Source organism: Bidens hawaiensis, unplaced genomic scaffold, assembly GCF_021521415.1.
Source record: "Bidens hawaiensis isolate Kalapana, Puna unplaced genomic scaffold, B.hawaiensis_p1.1 tig00058731_1, whole genome shotgun sequence".
In the NCBI taxonomy this organism is placed as follows: domain Eukaryota; kingdom Viridiplantae; phylum Streptophyta; class Magnoliopsida; order Asterales; family Asteraceae; genus Bidens; species Bidens hawaiensis.
In genome coordinates, this window is record NW_027500565.1 from 26,388 (window position 1) to 53,846 (window position 27,459).

The window sequence follows — 27,459 nt, forward strand, 5'->3', positions numbered from 1 at the left end:
CGAAAGGCTCTTTAAAACGTATGATTATGAATGAAAAGAAAGTATGTAAGTAAGAAAGAAAGTATGTAAGTAAGAATGAAGGTATGAGTACTTATGTGTGTATGAAAGAAAGTTATGAGGTTAAGTACGTATGTATGTAATAAGGTATTGTATGGTATTGTATGATTAACTAGAACTCACTCAGCGTAGCTGACTTTTAGTATGCACGCAGGTGAGTAGGTTGAGACAGCTGGCTTGAGTGGAGGACACATGGCAGAAGACTAAAGCCTGGCATCTGAAGATCTGATATGTTTTATAAGTTATGTTTTGATTTTGAAAGACAAGAGGAATGTTTTAAGACATGATTATGAATCGATATGTAATGTTTTATGAGAGTTTTATATTCCGCGTAAAGTTTTTAATTAACTCTGATATTTAGAACTGTGTTTATGAGTAAATCCAACACGAAAGTAGGGTTACCGGTGACGGGGCCTTACACAAAGTTGGAATCTGAGTTTTGGTCATTGAAGATGGTGGGTTCAGAAATCGAAGCCTACACTACCCGTTCTCACGAGTTAGCTGTGATGTGTCCGCGGATGGTGGATCCGCCGAGTAAGAGGATTGAAATGTATATTGATGGGTTAGCACCGCAAATTCAGGGCATGGTAACGTCTTCCAGACCAGACACGATTCAACAAGCGATTCGGTTAGCTCACAAACTAACGGATCAAGCAGTGACCCAAGGTGCGCTACCACCTAGGGGTTCAACCACTAAAGCCCGTGACAACCCGAGCACTGACAACAACAACAGCAACAGGAACCCGAGCAGCGGAAAGAGAAAGTCTGACAACACCAGATCCTCATCCTCGAACCCCCCACAGCAACACCACTACCGTAAGCCCGAACCCATTCGGAGCTTCAACAATCAGAGTCACAACAATAATAACAACGGTAGGGGGCAGGGTTCGAGCGGCTATGCTGGGAAATATCCGAAGTGCAACAGGTGCAACTATCATCATGCTGGCCCGTGTGACCGTGTCAAGTGTCAGAGATGCGGAAAAATGGGTCACCAGGCAAAGGAATGTAGAGGAGACCTTGCGGCAAAGGGTGCTCCTAAACCATCCATGACAACCAAGGGATGTTTTGAGTGTGGACAAGAGGGACATTTTAAGAAAGACTGCCCCAAGCTGAAACAGAACGACAACAATGGAGGTAATGGAAGTGGCAGTGGTGGTGGAAACAATGGTAAAGGAAGAGCTTTTGTTATTGGGTCGGGTCAAGCCCGCAATGATCCGTACGTGGTGACTGGTAAGTTCCCTGTGAACGATTGTTTTGCTTCTGTATTGTTTGACACTGGAGCTGATAGGAGTTTTGTGTCGAAAGCCTTTAGTCAACTCTTAGACTTAACTCCAACCCCGTTAGATGCTAAATTTCCTGTTGAATTAGCTGACGGTAAGACTATAGTAACGACTCATGTACTTGCGGGATGTAAGTTAAAACTGTCAGGTCATGTTTTTTATATTGACCTTATTCCTTTTACGCTTAGTAGTTTCGATGTCGTGGTCGGCATGGACTGGTTATCCGAGAACCGAGCAGAGATTATATGTCACGACAAGATAGTCCACATTACTACCCCTTTCGGCGAGATCATTTCGATCCGGTGCGAGAGAAGAGGCAAGACCACCAGCGTCATTACCCTCATGAAGGCGCAGAAGTATCTACGAAAGGGTCATCCGGCAATTTTGGCGCAGATTGTTGAGAAACCCGCGGAAGAGAAGCGAATTGAAGATATACCGATTGTGCGAGATTTTCCGGAAGTTTTCCCGGAGGATTTGCCTGGACTCCCTCCTATTCGACAAGTCGAATTCCAAATCGAGTTGACCCCCGGTGCAGCACCCATAGCACGAGCTCCGTATCGGCTCGCACCGGCGGAGCTTCAGGAGCTGTCCACTCAGTTACAAGATATGTCGGATAAGGGTTTTATCCGACCTAGCTCATCACCATGGGGAGCCCCTGTCTTATTTGTCCGAAAGAAGGACGGGACTTTCCGCATGTGTATCGACTACCGGGAGTTGAACAAGGTGACGGTCAAGAACCGTTATCCTTTACCCCGAATTGATGATCTGTTTGACCAACTCCAAGGATCGAGTTACTACTCGAAGATCGATCTGCGGTCTGGTTACCATCAACTAAGAGTGCGCGAAGAAGATATCTCAAAGACGGCTTTCAGAACACGGTATGGTCACTATGAGTTTTCAGTTATGCCTTTTGGCTTAACCAACGCACCAGCCGTATTTATGGATCTTATGAATCGAGTATGCAAGGCGTACCTCGACAAGTTTGTGATTGTGTTTATTGACGATATCCTGGTCTATTCCAAGGACAAGGCTGACCATGAAGAACACTTAAGGGTAATTCTGGAATTGTTGAAGAAGGAACAACTGTACGCTAAACTCTCGAAATGCGAATTTTGGCTTCGCGAGGTTCACTTTTTAGGACATGTGATCAACGAGAATGGTATCCATGTCGATCCCGGTAAGGTAGAGGCCATCAAAAACTGGGAAGCACCTAAGACTCCGACTGAGGTGCGGCAATTCCTAGGGCTGGCCGGCTACTACCGGCGTTTCATCGAAGGATTTTCAAAGATTGCCCAACCCCTCACCGCTTTGACTCACAAGGGTACTAAGTACATTTGGGGTGACGCGCAAGAATCCGCTTTTCAACTATTGAAAACAAAACTCTGTAGCGCCCCTATTCTAGCCCTACCCGAGGGAACGGAGAATTTCGAGGTACATTGTGACGCATCGATACAAGGTCTCGGTTGTGTGCTGATGCAACTCAAGAAGGTTATAGCTTATGCCTCTCGACAACTACGGGTTCACGAGAAGAACTACATGACCCATGATTTGGAACTCGGAGTTGTGGTGTTTGCCCTTAAGATATGGAGGCATTACTTGTACGGTACCAAGTTTACCATTTACACCGACCACAAGAGTCTCCAACATATCTACGATCAGAAGGAGCTGAACATGCGACAGCGTCGTTGGGTCGAGCTGCTTAAAGATTATGATTGTGCCATCAAGTACCACCATGGCAAGGCCAATGTAGTGGCCGACGCTCTCAGCAGAAAAGAAACCGATAAACCCAGGCGAGTGCGAGCATTGCAACTCACGATTCATACCAACTTACCCAATCAGATTCGCGATGCGCAACTCGAAGCTTTGAAAGATGATAATCTTCCATCGGAACTCATGCGGGGCATGAACAAGCAACTTGAAACCAAATCGGACGGGGTCCGATATTTTGAGAACCGGATTTGGGTTCCACGATACGGAGAGTTTTGAACTCTGGTGATGGACGAAGCACACAAGTCCAGATATTCTATCCACCCTGGCTCAGATAAAATGTATCATGACTTAAAGGCACTTTACTGGTGGCCGAATATGAAAGCCGACATTGCCACCTACGTGAGCAAATGCTTGACTTGTGCCAGAGTCAAAATAGAATACCAGAAACCATCTGGCCTACTACAACAACCGAAACTTCCAATGTGGAAATGGGAACACATTTCAATGGATTTTATCACGGGATTACCTAAAACACCGACGGGATGCGATACCATCTGGGTGATCGTTGACCGGTTGACTAAGTCCGCACACTTTTTTGCGATTAAGGAATCGGAAAAAATGGAAAGATCGACTTGCGTCTACATGAAGGAAGTAGTGTCTAGACACGGAGTGCCTGTCTCAATCATTTCTGATCGAGATTCCCGTTTCACTTCGCACTTTTGGAAGTCGCTACAGAGTGCCCTAGGCACACGCCTTGATATGAGCACAGCCTACCATCCTCAGACGGATGGGCAAAGTGAACGAACTATTCAGACCTTAGAGGACATGTTGCGTGCATGTGTATTGGATTTCGGAAAAAGTTGGGAACCTCACTTACCTTTGGTAGAGTTTTCGTATAATAACAGCTACCACGCAAGTATTAAAGCAGCGCCATTTGAAGCACTGTACGGACGAAAGTGTCGATCACCTCTCTGCTGGGCAGAGGTGGGTGACAGCCAAATCACTGGTCCAGAACTGGTACTTGAAACTTCGGAAAAGATTGTTCAAATCCGAAATCGCATGGCAGCAGCACGAGATCGCCAAAAGAGTTACGCCGACAAGCGCCGAAAACCTCTCGAATTTCAAGTGAATGACCAATTGTTACTCAAAGTATCACCTTGGAAAGGTGTGGTTCGCTTTGGGAAGCGAAAAAAACTCAACCCACGATACGTTGGTCCTTACCGGATAACGGAACGCGTTGGTCCGGTGGCGTACCGACTGGACTTACCAGCGGAACTCAGCAGTGTACACAATGTCTTCCACGTATCCAATTTTAAGAAATGCTTATCCGATGAAACCTAAGTAGTCCCTTTGGACGAACTGCAAATTGATGAACAGCTACGCTTAATTGAAGAACCAGTTAAAGTTTTGGACTGGGAAACCAAAACACTCAAGCACAGCAAAATTCCAATCGTTAAGGTTCGTTGGAACTCAAGACGTGGACCGGAGTTCACGTGGGAACGCGAGGATCAAATGATGAAAAAATATCCTCACCTTTTTGAAGGGCTGACCAAACACAGAAAACCGCGAAACCCGACAAACCGTCAGAAATCACCGGAGGTATGAATTAAATTTCGGGACGAAATTTCTTTCTACTAGGGGATGATATGACAAACTGAAAATTTTTCTTACTTTTTCAGACACTCATCACGACTTGACTCAAATTTTCGGGACGAAAATTCTTTAACATGGGAATGATGTGACAATCGTCAATTTCAGGTTAACTCCGTTAACTCAACTCCGTCAATTCAAACTTAAAGATCACTGAATCTATAACGCACACCTCATTACATTTAAATTAGGGTTTAAATGACGCTTGACAATTACTACATGTGTAGTCTTTCGGGAATTGCACCGAAACGCAAACAAGTTGACGCAAACGATTAGTGAATAAACGAAAAACGTCAAAATAATAATTATGTGATAATTATGTGTTAGACTTATGTGTTACTTGTTTATATTATGTGTGATGCTAAACAAGAAACAAGAACTAGTTATTTAAGCTAGAAAAGTAACAATTGGAAGTTGAGGGACTAGAGTGTAACATGTTATTATAAATAATAACATAAACCTAAAACCCTAATCCTCTCTTTCTCCCCCTCATAATCGACGGCCAGCCCCCCCCCCCCCCTTGTCTCCTTGCGATCGGCCCTCATACACACACATACAATCAAGATTTTTCAAGTTTAATCGAAGATTAAGGTGCTAGGAAGGTATAAACAACTATCCTATGTATTTTACATGCTTAATTTTGAGTTTGAATGGGTTAATTATAAACCCTAAAATCTGGAAATTTCATATATTGTGTTCATATGATCTTTGTTTGATTTGATGATGTATTGATGATGATTTGATAACTAGAATTGATATTGTTACATGTTAATTGTTGTGTCTTGATTATGAGATCAAATAAAACCCTAACCATGTATGTATGGTGTAATTGATGTGCATAGATAGTGATTATGGTGTCTAGAGTGTTATATGAACGGATTATAGTCTATAGATGGTTAAATTGTTGAGTTTTGTTGCAAACAGTTTCTGGACAGATTGTGTTGTTTATGTTCAACTGACTGTAACGGGGTGTAAATGTGAAAATTTATTGAGATAATTGATACTACAGTAAACTAGGTTGAGTCTAGTTTTAAAGAATATAAATTTGCAATTTTTGGACATGTAAAAGTTAACCTTTATGATTTTACAAAAACGTTGTGCAAAGCTGAGTTGTTAGACCTGCTGTTAGGTTGTTTTGTAAATGTTATATCTCATGAACTACGAGACCAATTGGGTTGGTTCCACTTCTGAAAGTTGACTTGTTGAGTTAGGAACCTAACCCAAGTGGTCTTGCATTTATTGGATTTTTCGTTTAACGGGAATTTCAAATAACATTCTGTTGCGCATAAATTTGACTGCTATGAGTTTGCTGTGGTAAATTGATCTTTGTGAGAAATATGTATGGAATAAAAATACAACAAAATATGTTCTGGAAACCTAACACGTACATGCTTTTGTGATGATTTTTGGTAAATTTATTGTGATGCTATGATCGGTGGGATAGACTAGTTTTTCAAGTAGAATTCTGTTGTTAAGAAACTAGTTGCTGAATTTTGTGAAAGTTGCATGAAACATGGTGATTGCTAATTTATTATCATGTTTTGACCAAATTGCCCTTGCGGGGGATAATTGCTAACTAATTGTCGTATTTTGACCAAAATACCCTTGCGGGGAATAATTGCTAATTGATTGTCATGATTTGACCAAATTGCCCTTGCGGGGAATAATTGCTAGTTAATTGTTATGTGTGGACCAAATTGCCCTTACGGGAAGTAATTGCTAGTGATGTACATTATGAATACACGACACGTTAATAATTTCTCACACATGTAACGTATCACAAATACACTTGTTAAAGTCACACACGATTCACAAACGAAACACGAAACATGTTGTGTGCATAGGAATTATGTGCCGGGTCTAGAGACTCGATATTAGTTTCGATACTTAGAAAACCTCCTTATTGTTTTAGAACGCTAGAGAGAGTTTTCTGTGACGCGCATCACTTGGTGATTTATTTTGGGAATTCTTCGCAAACAGTGAGTTTCACTTACCCCTTTAAACTGTTTTCAAACGCTTTTCACTTGGGGAGATAACATACTCCGAAAACGCATTTAAGATTTTGTTAATATAGATTATATATCACTTGTAAAGACTAAGTGGCAAACGCAATAACTAAAGTCCTTCATTCATATCGAACCGTTTAATATTGGATAATAGCGAGTCATTGTTGAGTAGTACTACTGGGTTTGACAAACCCCACCCAACGCTAAACTCGACTGGAGGTCGAGTGGGTGTAATCTTGGCTAAACACATACCATGATCGGGATAGACCTGGTGGCAAGACAAATGATAAACAGTCAGCTTCGGTGTCGAACACTTAGTAATACTTGTTTTATAGGCTAGCTACCTATAGATATATAATTGACATAACATTATCTGGTAACGCAAAACGCGTAACGCAAAACGCTGAACGCAAAACGCTGAACGCAAACGCTAAACGCTTTATTTTATATAAACTTGTGAACTCACCAACCCCGTGTTGACACTTTTAGTATGTTATTCTCAGGTAGCCGAGGCGGGGCGCGCGGTATAGGATCATGCATTACCTTAAACTCTATCATTTTTGCAAACTTGTTTTTAAACTGTTATCAATTGGGTTTTAAGTCGTCCGTGTGACGCAACACTTGGTTTATGATTTTACGCTTCCGCACTTATTTACACTTAAATGTTTCGTGGTTTGAACACTTTACTTATGATGTTTGATTATAATTAATGATTCCGATCCTGTTAGTTCACACCCTCTGACGGTAAAACTCTGTTAGTGGATTTTGAGGGTGTGACAGATTGGTATCAGAGTCATTGGTTATAGCGAACTAGAAATTGCATGCATACTAGACTATAACCGCGACGACCCATTAGTTATAATGATACGCACTGCATAGATTTGTGTAGTCTTTGTTATCTTATCTCTTTACCCTTTTCACTCATACGCGCGCATACACGGCTTACCTGTAGGAATGTCGACGCCGCCATCATCATCATCATCCGATCCGATGACTCATGATCATGGGAAAGAACCGCAGATACCTACCGCATCGCCACCGACGCCAGGTTGCAGGCCCTTGAGTTGGCGATGAGGCAGATGTCGCGCTAGATCGACTGCCTACAGCGTGCCACCGCCACCCCCTCCCAGTTTTGACCACGAGGCGAGCACGTCTGGCGTGAGACGCGGACGGGGCGACGATGTGGATGCCGCGGACGGTTCGGGGCCGAGGCGCAGGGGAGAGGACGACGCGTCCGGGGCCTCGGGGGCCACGATGACGGCATGGGGATGAACATGGAGGACTTTCTGTAGATTTTTATGTTTTAGTTGTCGTATTTTCTTTTATTTGTATAGATTATCAATATAACAGTGATTTTTTGGTATATATATGTGTTAACTACCTTTCACCGAAATAATATTAAATATTAAATAAATAATTAACATATAATGATAATAATAATAATAATAATAACAAATTAACAAAGAAAAAAAACATAATAAGACAAAATTTGTGGGGTTTTCTAGAAACACCGACCTATAGACCGGTGTTTTAGCAATTGGGGTGGTGTACCTAGGATATCTGATACGATAACTATAAAATTTGAGAAAGAATCATAGAAAGATGATAAGATATCAAAAAGTTTGAGGTATTAGGTAGGTTTGGATACTAAATTATATATTTTATGGAAGTAGGCTGGAATCCATAGTTCCAACTATTAATAATATACTTTTATAATCAAAATTTACAATAAGCCATCCATGGTTTCCTTAACCCCAACAATCAACATTCAAGCATAGTGCTTGGGTATTTAATTTACTGATAGATTCCTTTTCATGTAACTTTAAAAGAATATAATTATAAGTTATAACTCTACACAATTTTTAATTTAAGACATACAATTATAACTTTTTTTTTACATTTTAAGATATAAAATAAGATGATAAGTTGTAGGGATGAGATTGGTATTGTACTCGTGCCATACCCGAAGTACTGAAACAAGTAAAGAGTGAACATATAAATCGAATACTGCATCGATTTTGTGGTTTTGGTACTAGTACCATTAAAATACCAATTAATATATAAAAAAAAACAAGTTATATCTAAACTAAAAACATGGAAAACACACCCTCTCTTAGGTTGTTCACTATGAGCCCATCCACGTCATCGCCACGTAAGAAATGGGCTTCGAAACCCTTTTCCATAACGTCCCGTTGTGGTTTAAAGCTCCTTTACCACCCATTATATACACATACATATATATATGTATGTGTGTATGAGAAAGTGCCCCCCCAACGCCCCTCTGCGGTGTTCAGAACCAAAACCGCCCCTTCAACACCCATAGCGAACTGCCTTATAAGTTGTAGAAACACGCTTTGAGTCGTGAAGTAATGGTTTGAATTGAACAATTTGTCAAATCGTTGAAAGTTAATTTTGGAACATTCTTTAACAATCAATTCAAGAATAACGAAAATAAATAGTCAAACATCAAATTAAACTAATATAAACTTATATTAAACTAATATAAATAGTACCCATTCCTCCCATCAAAACACATCACATTCATTTCAAATTTTCAATACAAGAAAATAGATAACGTCGTGCACAATGAAAATAGATAACGTCGTGCGCATACTATTGAAGATTTGTTTATCGAATCACTTTTTTTGTGTGATCAAAGTACCATCAAAAGATGGTTACATACTTACATATCTAAATTTAACTAGCATTTGCTTATAGTTAGGATTATAACTTATAAGTACTTACATATCTAAAATTAACTAGTATTTGCTTAATAGTTAGGATTATATATTGAGCACAATTGAAAAGCCTTTTCATGGGTATGGGTTATTTTTCAAAAAGGGTATTCATATAAGTAGAATATAGATTCTTTAGAAAATGGACTAATTAAGATACAACAAAAGATACCAAAACAAACCAACGAACCTTTTTCTTTAGACTTAACTTTGTAGAAGAAGCTCTTGGTTTCTCTGTCTACAAAAACTAAATTCATACTATATTATAGGTCATTAGAAATCTCACACCCCTTAATATTAATTGTTAGCAAGATTCAAATCATAGGCCGTGTGTTAAACTCTATGTAGAGGGTAAAAATTGCTATATGTCATCGGTTAAACTTAATTATAAGTTTATGTTACTGCCTCTCTAAGTCTCTAGCAGTTAAACTTGTTTAGGGGGTTTTAAAGTTGATATTTCCATCATTTTTTTTCTTTTACGGATAGCTCACGCCTTTTAAACTTACGTTTAAATCTACACTTCTTTCACCATGAAACTACATCCTTAACCACCTATGGAAAACACCTTTTCACTAAAACTGATTTTACCATCTTTTCTTTTTTAAATTAAAGTATTTACTTATTGACTTATTGCAAAACATTTTTTCACTTTTTTTTTTCTCTAGAATAGCTGGAAAACTAATTTGGAAAATTAATTGGTCTTCTGACCCACAATCTTTTTCTACGTCTAGACATGCAAAACTTTCAAATGTGAGACTTTTTGTTTGTTTGGTCGTTTGAAAGTAAATAAACTAATTAACATAGTCAAAAGCAAATTCATAAGACACGAAAAGAAAACACACACACAGTTAATATTGAATAACTCTCAATATAATACATTAAGAAACAATAACTCAAAAAAACCCATGTTACACACAATTAGTGTCTCTTATCTCGCTCTTATGAATCCCTAACTCGGTTCCATATATGTCATATATCCAGTGTTAATTGATAACCCAACTTGATCAACAAAAATAATAATAATAATAATAATAATTAATAAACCTGCCTAGAACCCATAGTTCTAATCAATTCTATTTAGAACACATTGGGTTTGGTCCACCGGCCTACTCGGAATTAGCCTTCACGTGTAATACTTTTATACACCCAAATAATAATCTTTCTTACATATATGGAAAAACATATTATTTTGTAAATAGTATGCTTAAAGTAATAATTATTTTCTGTTAGTGGACTTGATTATTAATTTTGATGTAACATAATATGTAGTTATTTATTTGTCCCCCAATGAACACATCTACTTAGGTTATAAGTAGTTTCAAGACAAAACAAATATATGGTTAATGTATATGATAACTATAAAATTTGAGAAAGAATCATGGAAAGATGATAAGATATCAAAAAGTTTGAGGTATTAGGTAGGTTTGGATACTAAATTATATATTTTCATGGAAGTAGGTTGAAATCCACAGTTACAACTATTAATACTTTAATAATCAAAATTTACAATGAGCCATCCATGGTTTCCCCAACAATCAGCATTCAAGCATAGTGCTTGGGTACTTAATTTAAAGTAAACATTTTAAGATACTGATAAATTCCTTTTCATGTAACTTTAAAATAATATACTTATAAGTTATAACTCTACACAACTTTTAATTTAAGGCATACAATTCCTTTTTTTTTAATTACATTTTAAGATATTATAAGGTTTTGGGAGCAAAAGATAGATTTTTATGTGAGTTCTAAGTTACCAAAAAATAACGGTTATTAACAAAGACGGTAATATGTTTTTAACGGCTAACCCATATAATCTAATTATACTTCTAAACCTACATATTTTTCTACCGATACTAGCTTGACTAAGGCTTTTCTACACACCTAAATCGGTAGGTTATGGCCATTGGCTAATTTGATTGATATAAATAAGATGATAAGTTGTAGGGATCGATGAGATCGGTATTGTACTCGTACCGTATCGAAAAATACTGAAACAAATAAAGAGTGAATATATAAATCAAATGCTACACCGATTTTATAGGTTCGATACCAGTACCATTTAAATACCAATTAATATAAAAAAAAAATTGTATCTAAACTAAAAACATGGTTTGAATTGAACAATTTGTCAAATTGTTGAAAATTGATTTTGGAACATTCTTTAACAATCAATTCAAGAATAACGAAAATAAATACTCAAACATCAAATTATACTAATTTAAAGTTTTCTTTTGTCCAATATAAATAGTACATTCATTCCAAATTTTCAATACAAGATTGTCACAAACATAAAAACAACATGCACAAAAGTGGTTCATCTTTAGCTTTAGGTCCAGGAGGGTTAGACATAGCCCAATCCTTCTTCAAACCCATCCATGGCTCATCACCACCACCAACCACAACCCGAACCATCAAAGTCTCAGTTATAGGTGTAGGTAACGTTGGCATGGCCATTGCCCAAACCATCCTAACCCAAGACCTCGCTGCTGAGATCGCACTCGTTGATGTTAATGCGGACAAACTCCGTGGTGAGATGCTTGATCTCCAGCATGCTGCTGCATTCCTCCCACGTACCACTATCTCGGCTTCCGTTGATTACTCTATAACCAAGGGCTCTGATCTTATTATTGTTACCGCGGGTGCACGACAGATACCCGGAGAGTCTAGGCTGAATTTGTTGCAAAGGAACTTAGCTTTGTTTTCCAAGATTATTCCTCCGCTTTCTGCGGGGTCACCCGATGGTATTTTGTTGATAGTGTCGAACCCGGTTGATGCGTTGACCTATGTTGCGTGGAAGTTGTCGGGGTTTCCCGCCAATCGGGTTATTGGGTCGGGCACGAATTTGGATTCTTCTAGGTTTCGGTTTCTGATTGCGAATCATCTTGACGTCAATGCGCAAGACGTGCATGTGAGTTTATTGTGTCACATTATATGGACTCAATGAGGTTATATGAGCTGTATAACTTTTGCATATTTGTCAGGTTTCGTAAAGGTATAGGTATATGGCCTTACGACCTGTCAATGTAATGCGGTCCGTATTCATTTAGTATTTTTTATTTATTTATTTTTAAAAAGTCACAATATAGGTTTTCTTGTTTTAATCATACTAAAACCATAAATCAAGATCACATAATCTTTGACATATTATAACGTACCTCTTAAGTATATTAATTCATAGTCTTATTTGACATTTTATTTTTTTGTGACAAAAAACTTTTCAGAGTTTCTTCTCTTTAACCGTTTATATTTTTTGTCTAAGGCATATATAATGGGCGAGCATGGAGATTCATCTGTAGCACTATGGTCAAGCATAAGCGTTGGCGGGGTGCCAATACTTAGCTTCCTAGAGAGGCAACAAATCGCCTACGAGAAGCAAACACTCGAGAAGATCCACAAAGAAGTTATCCAAGGCGCATACGAAGTAATTGGTTTAAAGGGTTATACATCATGGGCCATTGGTTACTCTGTGGCTAACTTGGCTCGGACCATATTAAGGGACCAACACAGGGTCCATCCTGTGTCAGTCCTAGCCAAAGGGTTGTATGGTATTGATGTTGGCGATGTCTTTCTTAGCTTGCCAACACAACTAGGGAGAAACGGAGTGTTGGGTGTGACAAATTTGCATATTAGTGAAGAAGAGTCTCAACAACTTAAAAAATCTGCCACGACCATCTTGGAGGTGCAAAGCCAATTGGGTATATGAATATCATTTTTGTTGATGCACCATTTACTTAACACAAATATAAAATGTGCACACACTTTTTAATCGCTTGTTAAACAATAACATATGTTATTTGTATGTATTTTTTTATCATGTATTGTTTTCTATATGTTCTAAACTTTCACTTATATTATATATTTTGTAACATAACATGTATTTTTGAAGTATAATTTGTATTTGTGGATCTTATACTGGTAGAAAAGAAAAGGTCTTGGTAATGGCAACGGATGACGTACTCTGGCCCAAAATGCAAGCCCATTGTAAGATATTAAAATTGCAGCAGCACAATGAAATTGGAAAGGTGAACAACCTGGCCGGTAGGGATAAGCAAATGATACCGGGTACCAGCACTGACTTCTTACCAGACTGACCAGTATGATACCCCGCTCATCTCTACTGGCAAGCAGGCACTAGGCGGTAGCTAGTCCTAAATAACTGAATACATCACAACACAAAGGAGGTTAAAGGTCATTGTCGTTCTAAATTACACTTCGTTTGAAAATATGAGACGTGAACCTTTACCATTTGAATATACAAAGCATTTATACAATTTAGCACCGATTGATCAAAAGCTCACTTTTTTGTTGTTCGATGTATTAAGTATTGAAAGAATATAAGACCGAGTGTTATGGAAAGGAGTTCGCTAATAAAAAGTAACATCACGCCACTGCCATGTTGGCAGTGAGATATTAACTAACTAAAGAATCAAATACTTTTAATGGTTTAACTACAAAAACAATTTTTTTTATCTTTTATATATATATATATATATATATATATATATATATATAAAAAATATAAGTAGGAGGTCGCAATTGATTGGAAAGGAATCTGGCCCGCAACAAATTTCTTTAATGTTTAGTCACCATTGAAACCCCCTTATATAGGTGTAATGGTGTTTGGCGCCTCCATCATGATAATATGAAGGTGGACGACGCCCATAACACATGGGTTAAAAGGAACACAACACAACAAAATATTGGTGTGAAATGCCTTTTTTTTTCCCGCATATTGAATAACACATACCCATCTCTTTATATATAATAAAAATTATGCAATACAAGATAAGTATTAAAGTCTTAACAAAATTCTAAAACAGCATAGAAGAAAAAAACAATAAAAATAAATAGATAGAGATAACCACTCTAACTTATCTTTAGAATATGATAATTACGCAACTTATCACAATTTCAAATTTGGCCTCTCAAATATGGCCTTTTAGAGTGTGTTTAAAAACTCAAATGGTTTAAATTTGTTTAGAAACTCATATGTTTTTGTCTACTTCAATGAATCAACATATTCAACCACTTTATGGTTTGCCAATGAACATGACACGATGTTGTATACGAAGATAAAGAATTTTATGACAAATGGGGAACTAGACGGTTGAAAAGAATTTGTGGGTGTGACTACCATTGAAGATGAAACGATGGACTCTCTGTCTTATCATACAAATCACAACCTTTTATTGAGATCCTATAACATTTATGATATTTTGGTGCTTGTTTGTGGAATAGACAACAAAATTAATGCCAATCTTTTTAGATACTGATGTTAAAGGATTCTGCATATCTATATAGTGGACGTTCACCACTAAACTAGCTACTTCATGCTGGAAAAATTGGTAAAAAAAAGAGTATTTTTCACCAAGTATAAAAGTGTACTTTCACCAACTTTGAACACAATATTTATATGTAACTTCGGTTAATTATTTTGTTTCTGTTATATGTTGTGACTTGCGAGAGCTCTGCAACAAACCAAACCGCGCTCAAAACAAAGATAAAATGAATAAGATATCAATGCTCGAAGTTGGATGTCTGAACTTAAGTCGTTAAAATTTTAATAAAATAAATGGAACATGCACGTGAGAGCTTGTCCCACGTTGGGGGAATGACACAAGCATGAGAGGATCATAAAGGGATGAGCACGTCTTACAAAATTCACTGTAAAAAGTAGGTATATTGGTTTATAATGGTCTCTTTTGGTCACTGCTAGTCCCAATTAATGAATTGGCTACTGATGGTCCCAACTTTTAAAGTATTTGTTCCTAATGGTCTGCGACTAACAGAATCCTTATGCGTTAGTTTCAGGTCGTCGGGAAAACGTTTTTGGCCGGAAAATTCAAACTTGTTGCCGGAAAACACCACGTGAACACCGCATCCACCGTCAATTGACTCACCGCTAACCAACTACCACCACTTGAGCACCATCAACCAATTCCGACGATGGTTCTAAGGTTTCTGACGACCTCAATAATTGGGGCTTTTACAAGAAAAAGGTTCTTAAAGGTCCGATACTAAGTTACCAAGATGTTTGGGACGAACATGCTGAGTTTTCGGGAAAAAAAGTTGAGTTTTCCGGCCAAAACCGTTTTTCCGACGACCTGAAACTAACGACGTTAGGATTCTGTTAGTCGCGGACCGTTAGGAACAAATACTTTAAAAGTCAGGACCATTAGTAGCAAATTCATTAGTTGAGACCAGCAATGACCAAAAGACAATAGTTGAGATTATTACAAACCAATATCCATAAAAAATATAAATACTAGGTTTTTGGTAGTTGAAAGTTACATGAATACATTTTGAGACACAAATACACTCAAATTCTCTTGGAAAACTCGAAATTTGTTTTAAATAACTCTACCCTCTCTCATTCATCTTCTTTCTTGTACTTTTGTTTATTTCAGTTGTGTTCCTATCTGTAATTTACTTCTTTATTTGTTTTATGTATTGCAATTTAATTTAAATTATGGCTTTGTTTAAAGTGCTTTATATAGTACCGATTTCTTACAATGGTGATAACAATGTGATCTATTGCAAGTTCTTGGTTCATTAATTTAGGTATTAATCGGTTTAGGGCAATGTGAGAAAGCGTTTTGATATTTATTTTTAGCCTATGGTGATTTGTTGTATTAAAAAAAAAATATGTGTATTAGAGCATCTGCAACCCACTGGACGCTAATTATGTCACACCCCAACCTACGGTGAAACATGAAGGGGAGCAACATAATTTGTATCATAGCTTAAAAAACACTAAATGAATTACACGTGTCAATACCTAAATTATTTATTTCATACAACGGTCAAGCGCACAAAACATAAACATTGTCTCAAAAGGAATGCATTACAATCAACGAGTTAAAAGCAAATAGTTCTTTAATCATCATTGCAACCTAAGGTAAAATCTAAACCTCAACACTTGCTTCGTCCCAAAAAGCTACCTGGGTCATGCGTGAAAATATATAGTTTGTCAACATAAAGTTGAGTAAGTAATCACAGTTTTTGCGTATACATAATATTGAAAATGACAATTCCTTGCGACAAACATGAATCACTATAACTAGCATAACAACAATATAAAAGGGCCATTTCCCTCGTCCCAACGGGTCGAGTTACTTCGATGGCGTATGATCATACTAAATGAGGACGAGGATGAGGATGAGATACCACCAATCATAATTCAAAAATAAACACATATCCAGATTCGCATGTATCACTAATAGAGCAATTGCATATCTACGTAAATAGTGGAATTGAGTAACTAAAATGAATTCATTTAACTTGTAAATGCATAACGTCCCTAAAATGTGGGGAGGGTGTGAATTACTCACCTTAACGAGTGGATAGCGAAGATGAGACGGTGATAAAAATTAAGATAAAAGCGGTTGTGTTCCTTAGAATTTATAAACAAAAGTCCATAATTGTTAACGATAATATTTATTAATTATAAACAAAGTAGTTATAATAACAAGACTATGACGGGTTTGGGATTCGTTAAGGTTTTAAGCAAGATTGAAATCAAAATATTATTAGCTTAATTATTATTATTGTCACTATTATGATTATTATTAATTTGCATTTATGTTTGATAAATAAAATAAGTACTAATTATTGATAAATAAATAAACATTATATATATATATACATGATCAAATACATTTTATTCTTAACATGAAAACAGCGAGAACCAATTTGCTGTTATTATTAGGTTTATTTTTATAGGTGTTTGCTGTTATTTTTTTGTTCGTATTTGTTAATTTTCGATTATGAGACGTTATAAGTATTTGCTGATTTATATTTTGTTGTTATTACTAGATTTTTTTCTTTTGCTGTTATAAGTATTTGCTGTTATTATTTGTTTTTAATTTTGATTCTTTTGGTGTAATTTTTAGGTTTTTTTCTTTGTTATTATAAATCATTTTTATGTAGATTGGTATTGTTTTCTACGTTCTCATTTTCTATAAATTGGTATTATTTCATATGTTCTCATGTTAATATTAAAATGAACATGAACCTTTCCCTGTATAATTAACGGAAAGTTAAACAAAAATTTATTTGAAAATCTAATATATTTCGGTTCGTTAAGCAAGCATAAGAGAATATTATTATTATATATACTATACCTTTTGTATATAGATTAATAAACAATAAATATTAAAAAAAAAATAACAAACCGGGCATGGGAGGGCTGGAACCCGCGCCTACGCCGGTTCATGTGTCTTAGTTATAATGGTGTTGGCCATCTGAGCCAGCACTTATGTTTATTAAAAGTTGGAACTGAAAATTTGAAAGCAAAACCTGGTTCTTGTCCTCCTCCAAACTAAACTCTAGATTTTCAAAATGGATTAATTGGTTTTCGTTGATTAAATTGATTTGGGGTAATGCTATTGGATCAAAAAAGAACTGCATGCATGCTTAAATTACCTGGAATGATAACGAATTGGGTGACAACGGTGATTTAGGGTTCCGGTTACGAGCTTGGTATCAAGACTGAACTTGGCGGCTTAGTTTGTTGGAATTGAGTTAGGGCTTAGGGACGTCTGGTAGTAAGAATGTTGTGGGCGAGTTTAATTGAATTTTAATCATGTATTTATAAGGTTATTACATGTTGATTAGGCTGTGGTTTGTTATGGTTTTAATTACGGATCAATTAGCTGCCCATTATTATCGTTTCATATGATTAGAGTGTCGGTAAGTGTGTTTTAGGTTGACAAAAAGATTTGGTATCACCAATTTCGTTGATTACGTTGAGGTTTGAGGAACAAGCAAGGGGGGGGGGGGGCTGTCGGAGACGAGAGAGGGAGAAGGAGGGAAGAAATCTTTTGTTTAAATTTGCAAATAAGTCCCTAGCCTTTGGGATTTGGTACAAAATTGGTTTTAAGTTTAGTTAGGGGGTTATTTGTGTATTAAATTCAAAGTTAGTTATTTACCGTTTATCGCATAATACTTGATTAATAATTAAATTAAGCAATTAATTTAAATAAAATATACTAATAAATGCGAGACTTTATTGATTGAATTGCTCGAATACGAACCTGGTCGAGTAACGATTACGATACAAGAAAAATAAAAAACCGAAATGTTACAAATTACTCACCTTCTCTCCTCTTTTTGTCACAGAAAACCTCTCCTTCAAGACAGTCTGTTAACTTGGATTCCGTGGAGTGAAAAATGATCGATTACAGATGGTATTCGCACGTGATGTGTCTGAACTTGTTAGCTTATTGGCCTTTTGCACTTATTGATGTAATTAAATGATTTGGATTTTTTTTTTCTTCATTTTCTTGTAGATGTCCACGTTAGTTGTTGGGATGTCTTTCAAGTTGTTAAATTGAGAACACACCATCTTCAAGTGGAGCCAATTAATTATTCATATGTTACTACTTAATTAGGTGGTGTACTTTTTAATGATTTTTTTAACAATATACACAATACAAACATTTTTCTTCATTAGCTAATACCGTAGTAGCTAGTTTGCTGAAACGGCTAGCAGGCTAGTCTTGAAATTATGATTACTTTGCTCGATTATCACTTTATTTCAACATTTTCGAGGAACAAATGGCTGATTGGCATACATTTCAGTAATCTCTAAACATGGTTTTTATTTTTGTCACGTTCATCCAGTAAATAGAGCTAAAACGATACTCGAAATTAGGGGTTTGCATGGTCTGCCATGTGTTCAGAAGATGTGCACTTTAGTTGATGTTGTATGGAACGCTTGATCTATTATTTCAGATAAACTTTCATATTAAGTCGCACACACTTTTTTCATAATCATAACACGTACATATATAATAACAATCAATAACAAGTTAACAATCATCCCATTGGCATTACACGCAAGTCTACAATCTGCTTATCTTGTGTGATATAACATTCAATTGATCACCATAGTAACCTTTTTCATGCATATGACTTTAACCATAAACCGATTTACAGGTTGGTTAAAACCCCATCCATGCACAAAAGAAATTACCAATGAAAAGTCTTGGAAGCCATCCATCTAGACTAATTTCTGGATGCGCTATTAATACTGATCTTGGAAAGTCTTGGAACCTTAAATATTCCATATATGTAAATTAATAAATTTGATCTTAAATCAGTTTGAAAGAATAGACGATCATATATTCATATTCAATATTAGTTTGATTCTTGTTGATGCATAAAATAAAACTTTGCCAGAAATAAATGAGAGAAGTGTTAATAAATTAATTAGTAGATCATTTTCTCCTCTTATACGGAATGACTGCAACAAAAATCACATTTAACTTGAAAACTCATGAAAACCATTTAAAAACATTATTTATTAATCTTTGTCAAAATCAAAAGAAATTAATAAAAATATATGTAGATTGTGATTGCAATTCGAAAGTACATGTATGTATCTTTTGAAGCTATATATATCTTAGTTTCATTCGAGAACTCAAAAAAAGTTAAGAACTTTTAGGAATTCTCAAAAACCAAATATTTTTTAAACTTTTTTTATATATTAATATTATTTGAAACTTGTTTTATCATGTTTTTTAAAAAACAAAAGTTTGATTACATATATAAATCACAAGTTACACATGTGTAAAATTTATATGATAAAAATTTACATATGTGTAAAAAGACAGATATGTGTAAAAAACTTAAGTTGATAATTGTAATAGTAAATATAGATATCAAAAGTGATAAAACTACACTCAAATAATATTAACATATAAAAAATTTTATAAAAAACGGTAGTTATTAAAAGTTCCTTCAAGTTCTTAAATAATTTAAGAGTTCTGTAATGATACTCATCCTATATATATATATGTATATGTATATGAATGTATGTATGTATGTATGTATGGGATTGAGTTTATTTCAGAAGTGTTTTTAGTATGAGAAGTGTGAGAAGAGATTCTGGCCAATCATAAGTTTTTTTTTTAATTTTGAATTATTTAATTGTAGAAGTATATTAGTAAAAAGTTTAGGAGTTTCTTTTGGTAATTAATACTAATTAATGTTAAGTTACAAATGATTATACATTTATTTTTACTTTTTAATTTGATTTAATCTTTAAACAATTCATAAAACAAAACCATCATACACATACTATAAAAAATATAAATATATTAACCATCATAAAAACAAATACCTACACAAATCATAATATTAACCTACATATACAAAAGCTAGTTCATTTTATCACATACACAAATCACAATATTTATATACATGCACATAACTAGTTCATGCTAACATACACAAATCACAATAATAACCTACGTATACAAATTTACTTCATGTTATAACCTACCAATTTGTATTTACCTACACATATCAGAATATTAACCTACACAAACAAACCTTGTTCATGATATCACATACAATTAATAGTATTAACCTAAACTTGTAAAATATTTGCAATGTAGGAACACATCATATTTCTTTATAATTTTAATTATTTTATAATCTATCTTTTATGTGTAAATACGAGTTATGTGTAGATGAAGATTATTTATATGTAGGTGAAAATAAAATGAACTAGCAAGCTGTGTAGGTGAATACGATGTATGTGTAGGTAAATATTAGTTATGTATTGGTGAAAAATAAAAGAAACAAATTAGTGTAGGAGAGAATAAGTTGTGTTGGTAAATACGAGTTACATTTTAATAAAAATAAAAATAACTAACAATTTGTATAATTGAATATGAGGTATGTGTCAATTATTATGCTACTTGTGTAGGCGATCAATTTAATACAATTCACCTACATATACATTTTTTTTATATGTAGGTGATAGAAAATTCAAATTTGTAACATTCTACAAGATTTAATGTGGAGAATATTTTAGGAGTAATTAGAAGAATTAATGCATTGACAAATCAAAGATAATCAATGGTTGAGATAGACTTCTCGCACTTCTCGCTATAATATCACTTATCGCATGATCCATCCCCTGTATGTATGTATGTATCTCATGCGAGCTAAGTATAGGTAAATTAAAGTTATATATATGACCTTTCATAAACTACATATATTTGTTATTTTTGGTAAAGATTAATAACATATTTTTTTTTATTCAAAAATGCGTAGGTGTTAACAAATTTTTTTTTTCAAAAAGGGGTAGCGGCGCAGCTTGTTGCCCGCTTGCCTTCTGTTTCAATGTAATTTAATTGCAAATTGACTTGGCATAACATATAAAAAGGGTAAAAAAATTTCAAAACATATTTATTAAAAATAGCTTTCATGAGTTTTCAAGTATCGTTGTGGGTTTTATTCAACTCTTCCCCGTTGCTTAGAATTAGCATCTTAAACTTTATATAGTGTAGACCTAAAAACATAAAATTATGTCAAATATTATGATGACAAAATCGTAAATTAAAGCACGCCTTTAGTCGACTAGTAGTCTTCTGAATGGAACGGATGCTGAATATATGTCATTTTTAGATTTGTTCAAAATTGATTTGCTTACAGGAACATTCTTTCACAATCAATCAATAATAATAACCAAAATAAATACACAAATATTAAATCAAATTTATTAAAATATATTGAAGTATTCTGTAAGCATGCAGAAATGAGGAAAAATAAAATAAAATTCTTGGTTGCTATATATATACCCATTTGTCTCCATCATATATATTTATTTCAATATTTTTGTTGAAATTGACATAAAAAGGAAAATGCAGAAAAATGGTTCTTCTTTAGCTTTTGGTCCAGGTGGATTAGACATAGCTCAGTCCTTCTTCAAGCCCATTCATGGTGCATCACCACTGCCAGCCACCAACCGCAACACCAAAATCTCCGTCATTGGCGTAGGGAACGTAGGTATAAATATTAAACCCAAACTGGATTCATAGTTAGAAATAGTTGCACTATAATATTATGGTTTCTACTTTGTAGGGGTGTCCACGGTTCTGTTTTAAACCGTGAAATCGTCCAAATCATTCATCAATTTGGTTTCACGGCTGGTTTTATATTAAACTACTTATCGATTAGTTTGAAAACTTCAAACCCTAAGAATGGTTTGGTTTGCGGTTTACATAAAAAACCGATCAGCATAGTAAGATTTGACGATATATATACTTTTAATATTTCATATTAAGTATATCTAACAATATATTGTGATAACCTAAGTGCTACTCACTACTAAGGCAGCCCCGTGTTTTTATTCTCACATGAAACATCTTGAACTGGATTTTCATTTCGTGCGTGAAAAGTTTCATGACAGGTCTATATTGGACTTTTGTAACGATCGTCCATCTTACGAGGGCATATCAAACCCAAACCGGACTCCCTCATAAATAGTTAAACATTTCAAATTTGTATTTTAAATTGACAATGAAAGAAAGATTATTAATTAGTTACAAATCATACTTCTTATAGGCATGGCCATTGCTCAGACCATCCTCACCCAACACATTGCTGACGAGATCGCGCTTGTCGACATTAACTCCAATAAGCTTCGTGGTGAGATGCTCGATCTCCAGCATGCTGCTGCATTCTCCCACGCACTATCATCTCCGCCTCTGTTGATTATTCTGTCACTAATGATTCTGATCTAGTAATCGTTACCGCTGGCGCCCGACAAATACATGGAGAGTCTAGGCTAAATTTGTTGCAAAGAAACTTGGCTTTGTTCTCCAAGATAATTAAGCCATTATCAGCCAGGTCGCCCAAGGCTGTTCTGTTGATAGTGTCGAATCCCGTGGATGTGTTGGCATATGTTGCGTGGAAGCTATCTGGGTTTCCGGCTAATCGGGTTATTGGGTCAGGCACGAATTTGGATTCATCTCGGTTTCGGTTTCTGATTGCGGATCATCTTGACGTGAATGCTCAAGATGTGCAGGTTAGTGTACATCATCTAATCAATCTAACATTTTACAAAAGTAACAAAACTATATATCCTATCCAAAATCTAAAAACACTAGTAAACACGCTTAGTCAGCTGCGTTATCATGATAACCATCTTTTCACTTAACCCTCATAAACATTCGTTTAACTTTTAAATTTATTAGACACAATCTAAATGTTTTTTTTTCTTACAACAATCAATTTGTTTATATATAAAAAACTATATAACTTATTATAAAAACAAATACTTTGTTAGTAAAGTAATTCATATAAATTAAAATATTGTGTAAAGAACAGAGATATTGTAAGAAATGAAATAAATTAATGTTTTTAAAATAAAAACAATACATATTTTTGTTATTGTACCAGTTACTACTTTTAAAATTAAAAATAAATATGATATTCAAGTCATTAAAGCATATGAATTTCAGGAACCAAAAGTATAAGATACACTGAGACATGCATATGGTGCGACTTTCGTGGGTGCCCTACTCCTGTTGGTAATGTTGGAAAAATAAAGGGCCTGGCTACACTTACATCATTGACATACGAGCTATACGAGCCTTATAACAAATTTCTCATATCATACAGGTCTTATAACTTTTTTAAACTGACTGATGTGACAGTGATATCAGATATGTTGTGTCAAAAGTTATGGCCCGTATAATGTGAAAGTTGTGTTACGACCCGTATGATGTGACGGATATGATAGGTCCGTGTTATGCAAAAGTTATACGAAATATAATCTCATAAGGTCTGTAAGATATAACATATATGTTGATGTATGGATCCGGGTGGTATACATATAATCTAAAAACAAATCCGAATAAAAGGAATATTTAAATTTCAAATATTAATGGAGGAAATAATTATATATGTTTAGAATCCTCAACTTGTGGCTTAGTGGTAGAGGCATGGGTTGTTCGGTGGAGACCCAAGTTCGATCACCACTTGTGTAACTTTTGGTGGATATAGGCAATTAAGGATTTGAGCTAGGTCTTGCGAGGTTGTCAGTTCGATCCCGAGGTCACCTGGGTTTTCGTCCCACCGTGTGTTATGCCAGAGTGTTCTGCTTTGTGGTGGCATATCGATTGTCAAGTAACAGTCGGCGGTGTGGTTTCCCGGGGGAATGCCCAAGCCAAACTTTGAAGCTAGCGTGTGCCCGGTTATGACAGTATAATCTGATCCGAGTGAGGCAATAAGGCTCTTCAAATTTGAAGAATACGATAACCTAACACATAAGAAATTCGTCCTTTAAAAAATTATATATGCTTAGAAGGATCCTCAACTTATTTCTTTGACCGTCACAAAATAGATTTTACTATTATAAATTTGAATTAAGGGTACCTCACATCTTGATGCCATGTTATTTGATTTAATGTATTTGATTCAATGCAGGGAAAACTTTATAAAATAGTAACTAAGTTTCAACATTTTTTCAGTTAAGTCACCTTTTTAATATATTGCTAAATAATTTAACATTTAGGACCTTTTCTTACATGTTTACGTATGGTGATTTTAAAATCTTTTATACTGTTGTATACTATTTTATAGTTGGTGGCATTTTGAAAATTTTTTTACCATGTTGTATATTAGCTTAGAGTTTTCCTTAACATTTATTTAAACACTATTATTCGGATAATTTCTCTAAATGTATATGTTATTTGCCTAAGGCATATATCATGGGCGAGCATGGAGATTCATCCGTAGCGTTATGGTCAAGCATTAGTGTAGGTGGGGGTGCCAATGCTTAGCTTCTTAGAGAGGCAACAAATTGCCTACGAGAAGCAAACACTCGAGGAATATCCACAAAGAAGTTATCCAAGGGGCGTACGAAGTAATTGGTTTAAAGGGTTATACGTCATGGGCCATAGGTTACTCTGTGGCTAACCTGGCTTGGACCATATTAAGGGACCAACGTAGGGTTCATCCTGTGTCGGTGCTAGCCAAAGGGTTGTATGGTATTGATGGTGGTGATGTCTTTCTTAGCTTGCCGACACAATTAGGGAGAAACGGAGGGTTGGGGGTGACAAATTTACATATTAGTGACGAGGAGTCTCAACAACTTCAAAAATCTGCCAAGTCCATTTTGGAGGTGCAAAACCATTGGGTATTTGAATATATTTGTATTGATGTACTACACGTATTCAATACAAATGATAGAAAATGTGCACACCCCTTTGAATTGCTTGTGTAACGACCATGATATTTGTATGTTCTTTTTATCATGCATTCTATGTACTTTTAAGTTTCTTATTAGCTTATTTATTTTGTAACATTTACATATATTTTTAAATATAAATTGTATTTGTGGATTTTAAAATTTAAATATGAAGAATGTTTTATGGAAATTGCAGCCCGTATCAAATTGGGCAATAGCCTGGAATGCTTCAATTAAACGAAAAGAGTGCCACCTAAGCCATACGAGCATAAGCCAAGGTGCATCACACCTTGTGTGAACGTGCCTAGAGTTGTACAAATCAGATTTTAAAAATACTAGTTTCGGCTGGTCAAAGAAAGCTAATTTCAGTTTTTGGTAAAACCGGCTAAGTTTCCAACCCGGTTTTTGAGGAGAAAAATTCGAGTTTGACCGATTCGAAACTGGATTTTAACTGGTTAAGTTGGGTTTCTAACAAGTCAAAGTATAAGGTTACAAACCGATTTCAACCCCATGGTTTGGCTCAAATTTAAGCCGGGTTCAAAATCAGGTTCGGTTTGGGTTTGAAATCAAGTTTGGAGTCTTTCAAATGAGACCGATTTGTGTCTGTCGTTACTTGTTAATTGATCGGTCTTTCACACCTATGGATCCAAATGGTATGGAGTCATTTCCATTTTCTTCTTGCTTTGATTTGATTGTTAGGATGTACATCATGTACTTCAAGTTTCAACCTCTGGTCTAAGACCACACGTATTAATAGCGTTTTCCTACTAAAATGCGGCCTACAACGAAGTGAGCGCCGCCCTTACCCTCGTTTTTGCCTTGTTTTAGAGCCATCGTTTTATAGACAACGGTGCTTTGTGGCTGCCCCTACCCTCGTTTTTTCCTTGTTTTAGAGTCCATCGATGAATAGACAACGGTGCTTTGTGGGTTGAATGGTCAAATATGACCATTACTAACGGGAGTAACGGTCCAAAACTAAGAAAAAAAAGAGAATTCAATTTTTTCTATATAATTTATTTTATCCCCAATCAAAACTCACACTTTTATATAAATCTCTACTCAAATTCTAAAAAAATATACAAAACTATAAATGAATTCTCTGTCTTCTTTAGATATACACAATAAGTTTTTTGGGAATGCCAATGACGACGCGAAGGAAGAGGCGGTTACGAATGTGATTACGCTCACGGCAGAGTGTATGCAATCTCTTCGTTCTCCTCCACCCACCCACGGGCTCGAAAAGAGATATATTGAACTAGATCGTTTAGAGGCAAACCCTCGTTTGACGACAGATTACTTCAATAACCCCTCAAAATACAAGAACCTTAAGATTTTTTGGGGTCGCTTTTGGTTCTAAATGTTTATTTTTGCGAATCATCGAACACTTGGAGCTCGAGTTTGAAGTTTCAGCAAAAACCAAACGCGCAAAGGATGTCAGGATTCACCAGTATTCAAAAGTATACTTCAGCCATACGCGTACTCACCTACAGAAACACGACCGACATCAATGACAAGTGCTTAAAGATGGTCAAATAAACAACACGAGATATGTTGGAGTTCTTCTATAATGTATTTTATGTTTTTAAAAAATTATATCACTTGTTATTTTTTAAAATTCATTTTAATTAACAGTTTAATATATGAATAATAAAGCTATACACTCCACATTGTTTGAGAAGACCAAATTTGAACACCTACGAATTTATAAGGCGCATGCCCGGGAACATGGTTTACTCGGCATAATTGGGAGTGTAGATCATTTGTGCTGGGATTGGACTAATGGTCTAACCACATGTTGAGGTCAATTCACACGTAGTGACTAGAGAGGACCAACGGTCAGTCTTCAAGCGATTGCTTCATACGACCTTTGGATTTGGGTGGCCTTCTTCAAACCCATCCATGGTTTATCATCACCACGGTTCATCACCAAAGTCATCCATGGTTCATTACCACCACCAACCACAGGTCCACAACCGAAACCACCAAAGTCTCAGTCATAGGTGTAGGTAACGTTGGCATGGCCATTGCCCAAA

At 35.6% G+C, this 27,459-nt stretch overlaps 1 protein-coding gene and 1 pseudogene across 1 annotated transcript; both read left to right on the top strand.

Annotated features, from left to right (window-relative positions):
• Positions 1-11,737: 11,737 nt before the first annotated feature.
• Positions 11,738-13,141, top strand: LOC143602356 (L-lactate dehydrogenase B-like). Its single transcript, XM_077079494.1, has 2 exons — positions 11,738-12,346; positions 12,698-13,141. The coding sequence occupies exons 1-2, from the start codon at positions 11,738-11,740 to the stop codon at positions 13,139-13,141; spliced, it is 1,053 nt and encodes a 350-aa protein (XP_076935609.1).
• Positions 13,142-22,094: 8,953 nt separating this feature from the next.
• Positions 22,095-25,375, top strand: LOC143602355 (L-lactate dehydrogenase B pseudogene; annotated as a pseudogene).
• The last annotated feature ends 2,084 nt before the right edge of the window (positions 25,376-27,459 follow it).

What these genes read in the sequence shown, in the direction of transcription:
- LOC143602356 (XM_077079494.1), top strand. Translation starts at nt 11,738, where the DNA reads ATGCACAAAAGTGGTTCATCTTTAGCTTTAGGTCCAGGAGGGTTAGAC. An exon ending in TCAATGCGCAAGACGTGCAT is followed by an intron (nt 12,347 to 12,697) that starts GTGAGTTTATTG and finishes TTTTTGTCTAAG; the next exon opens with GCATATATAATGGGCGAGCA.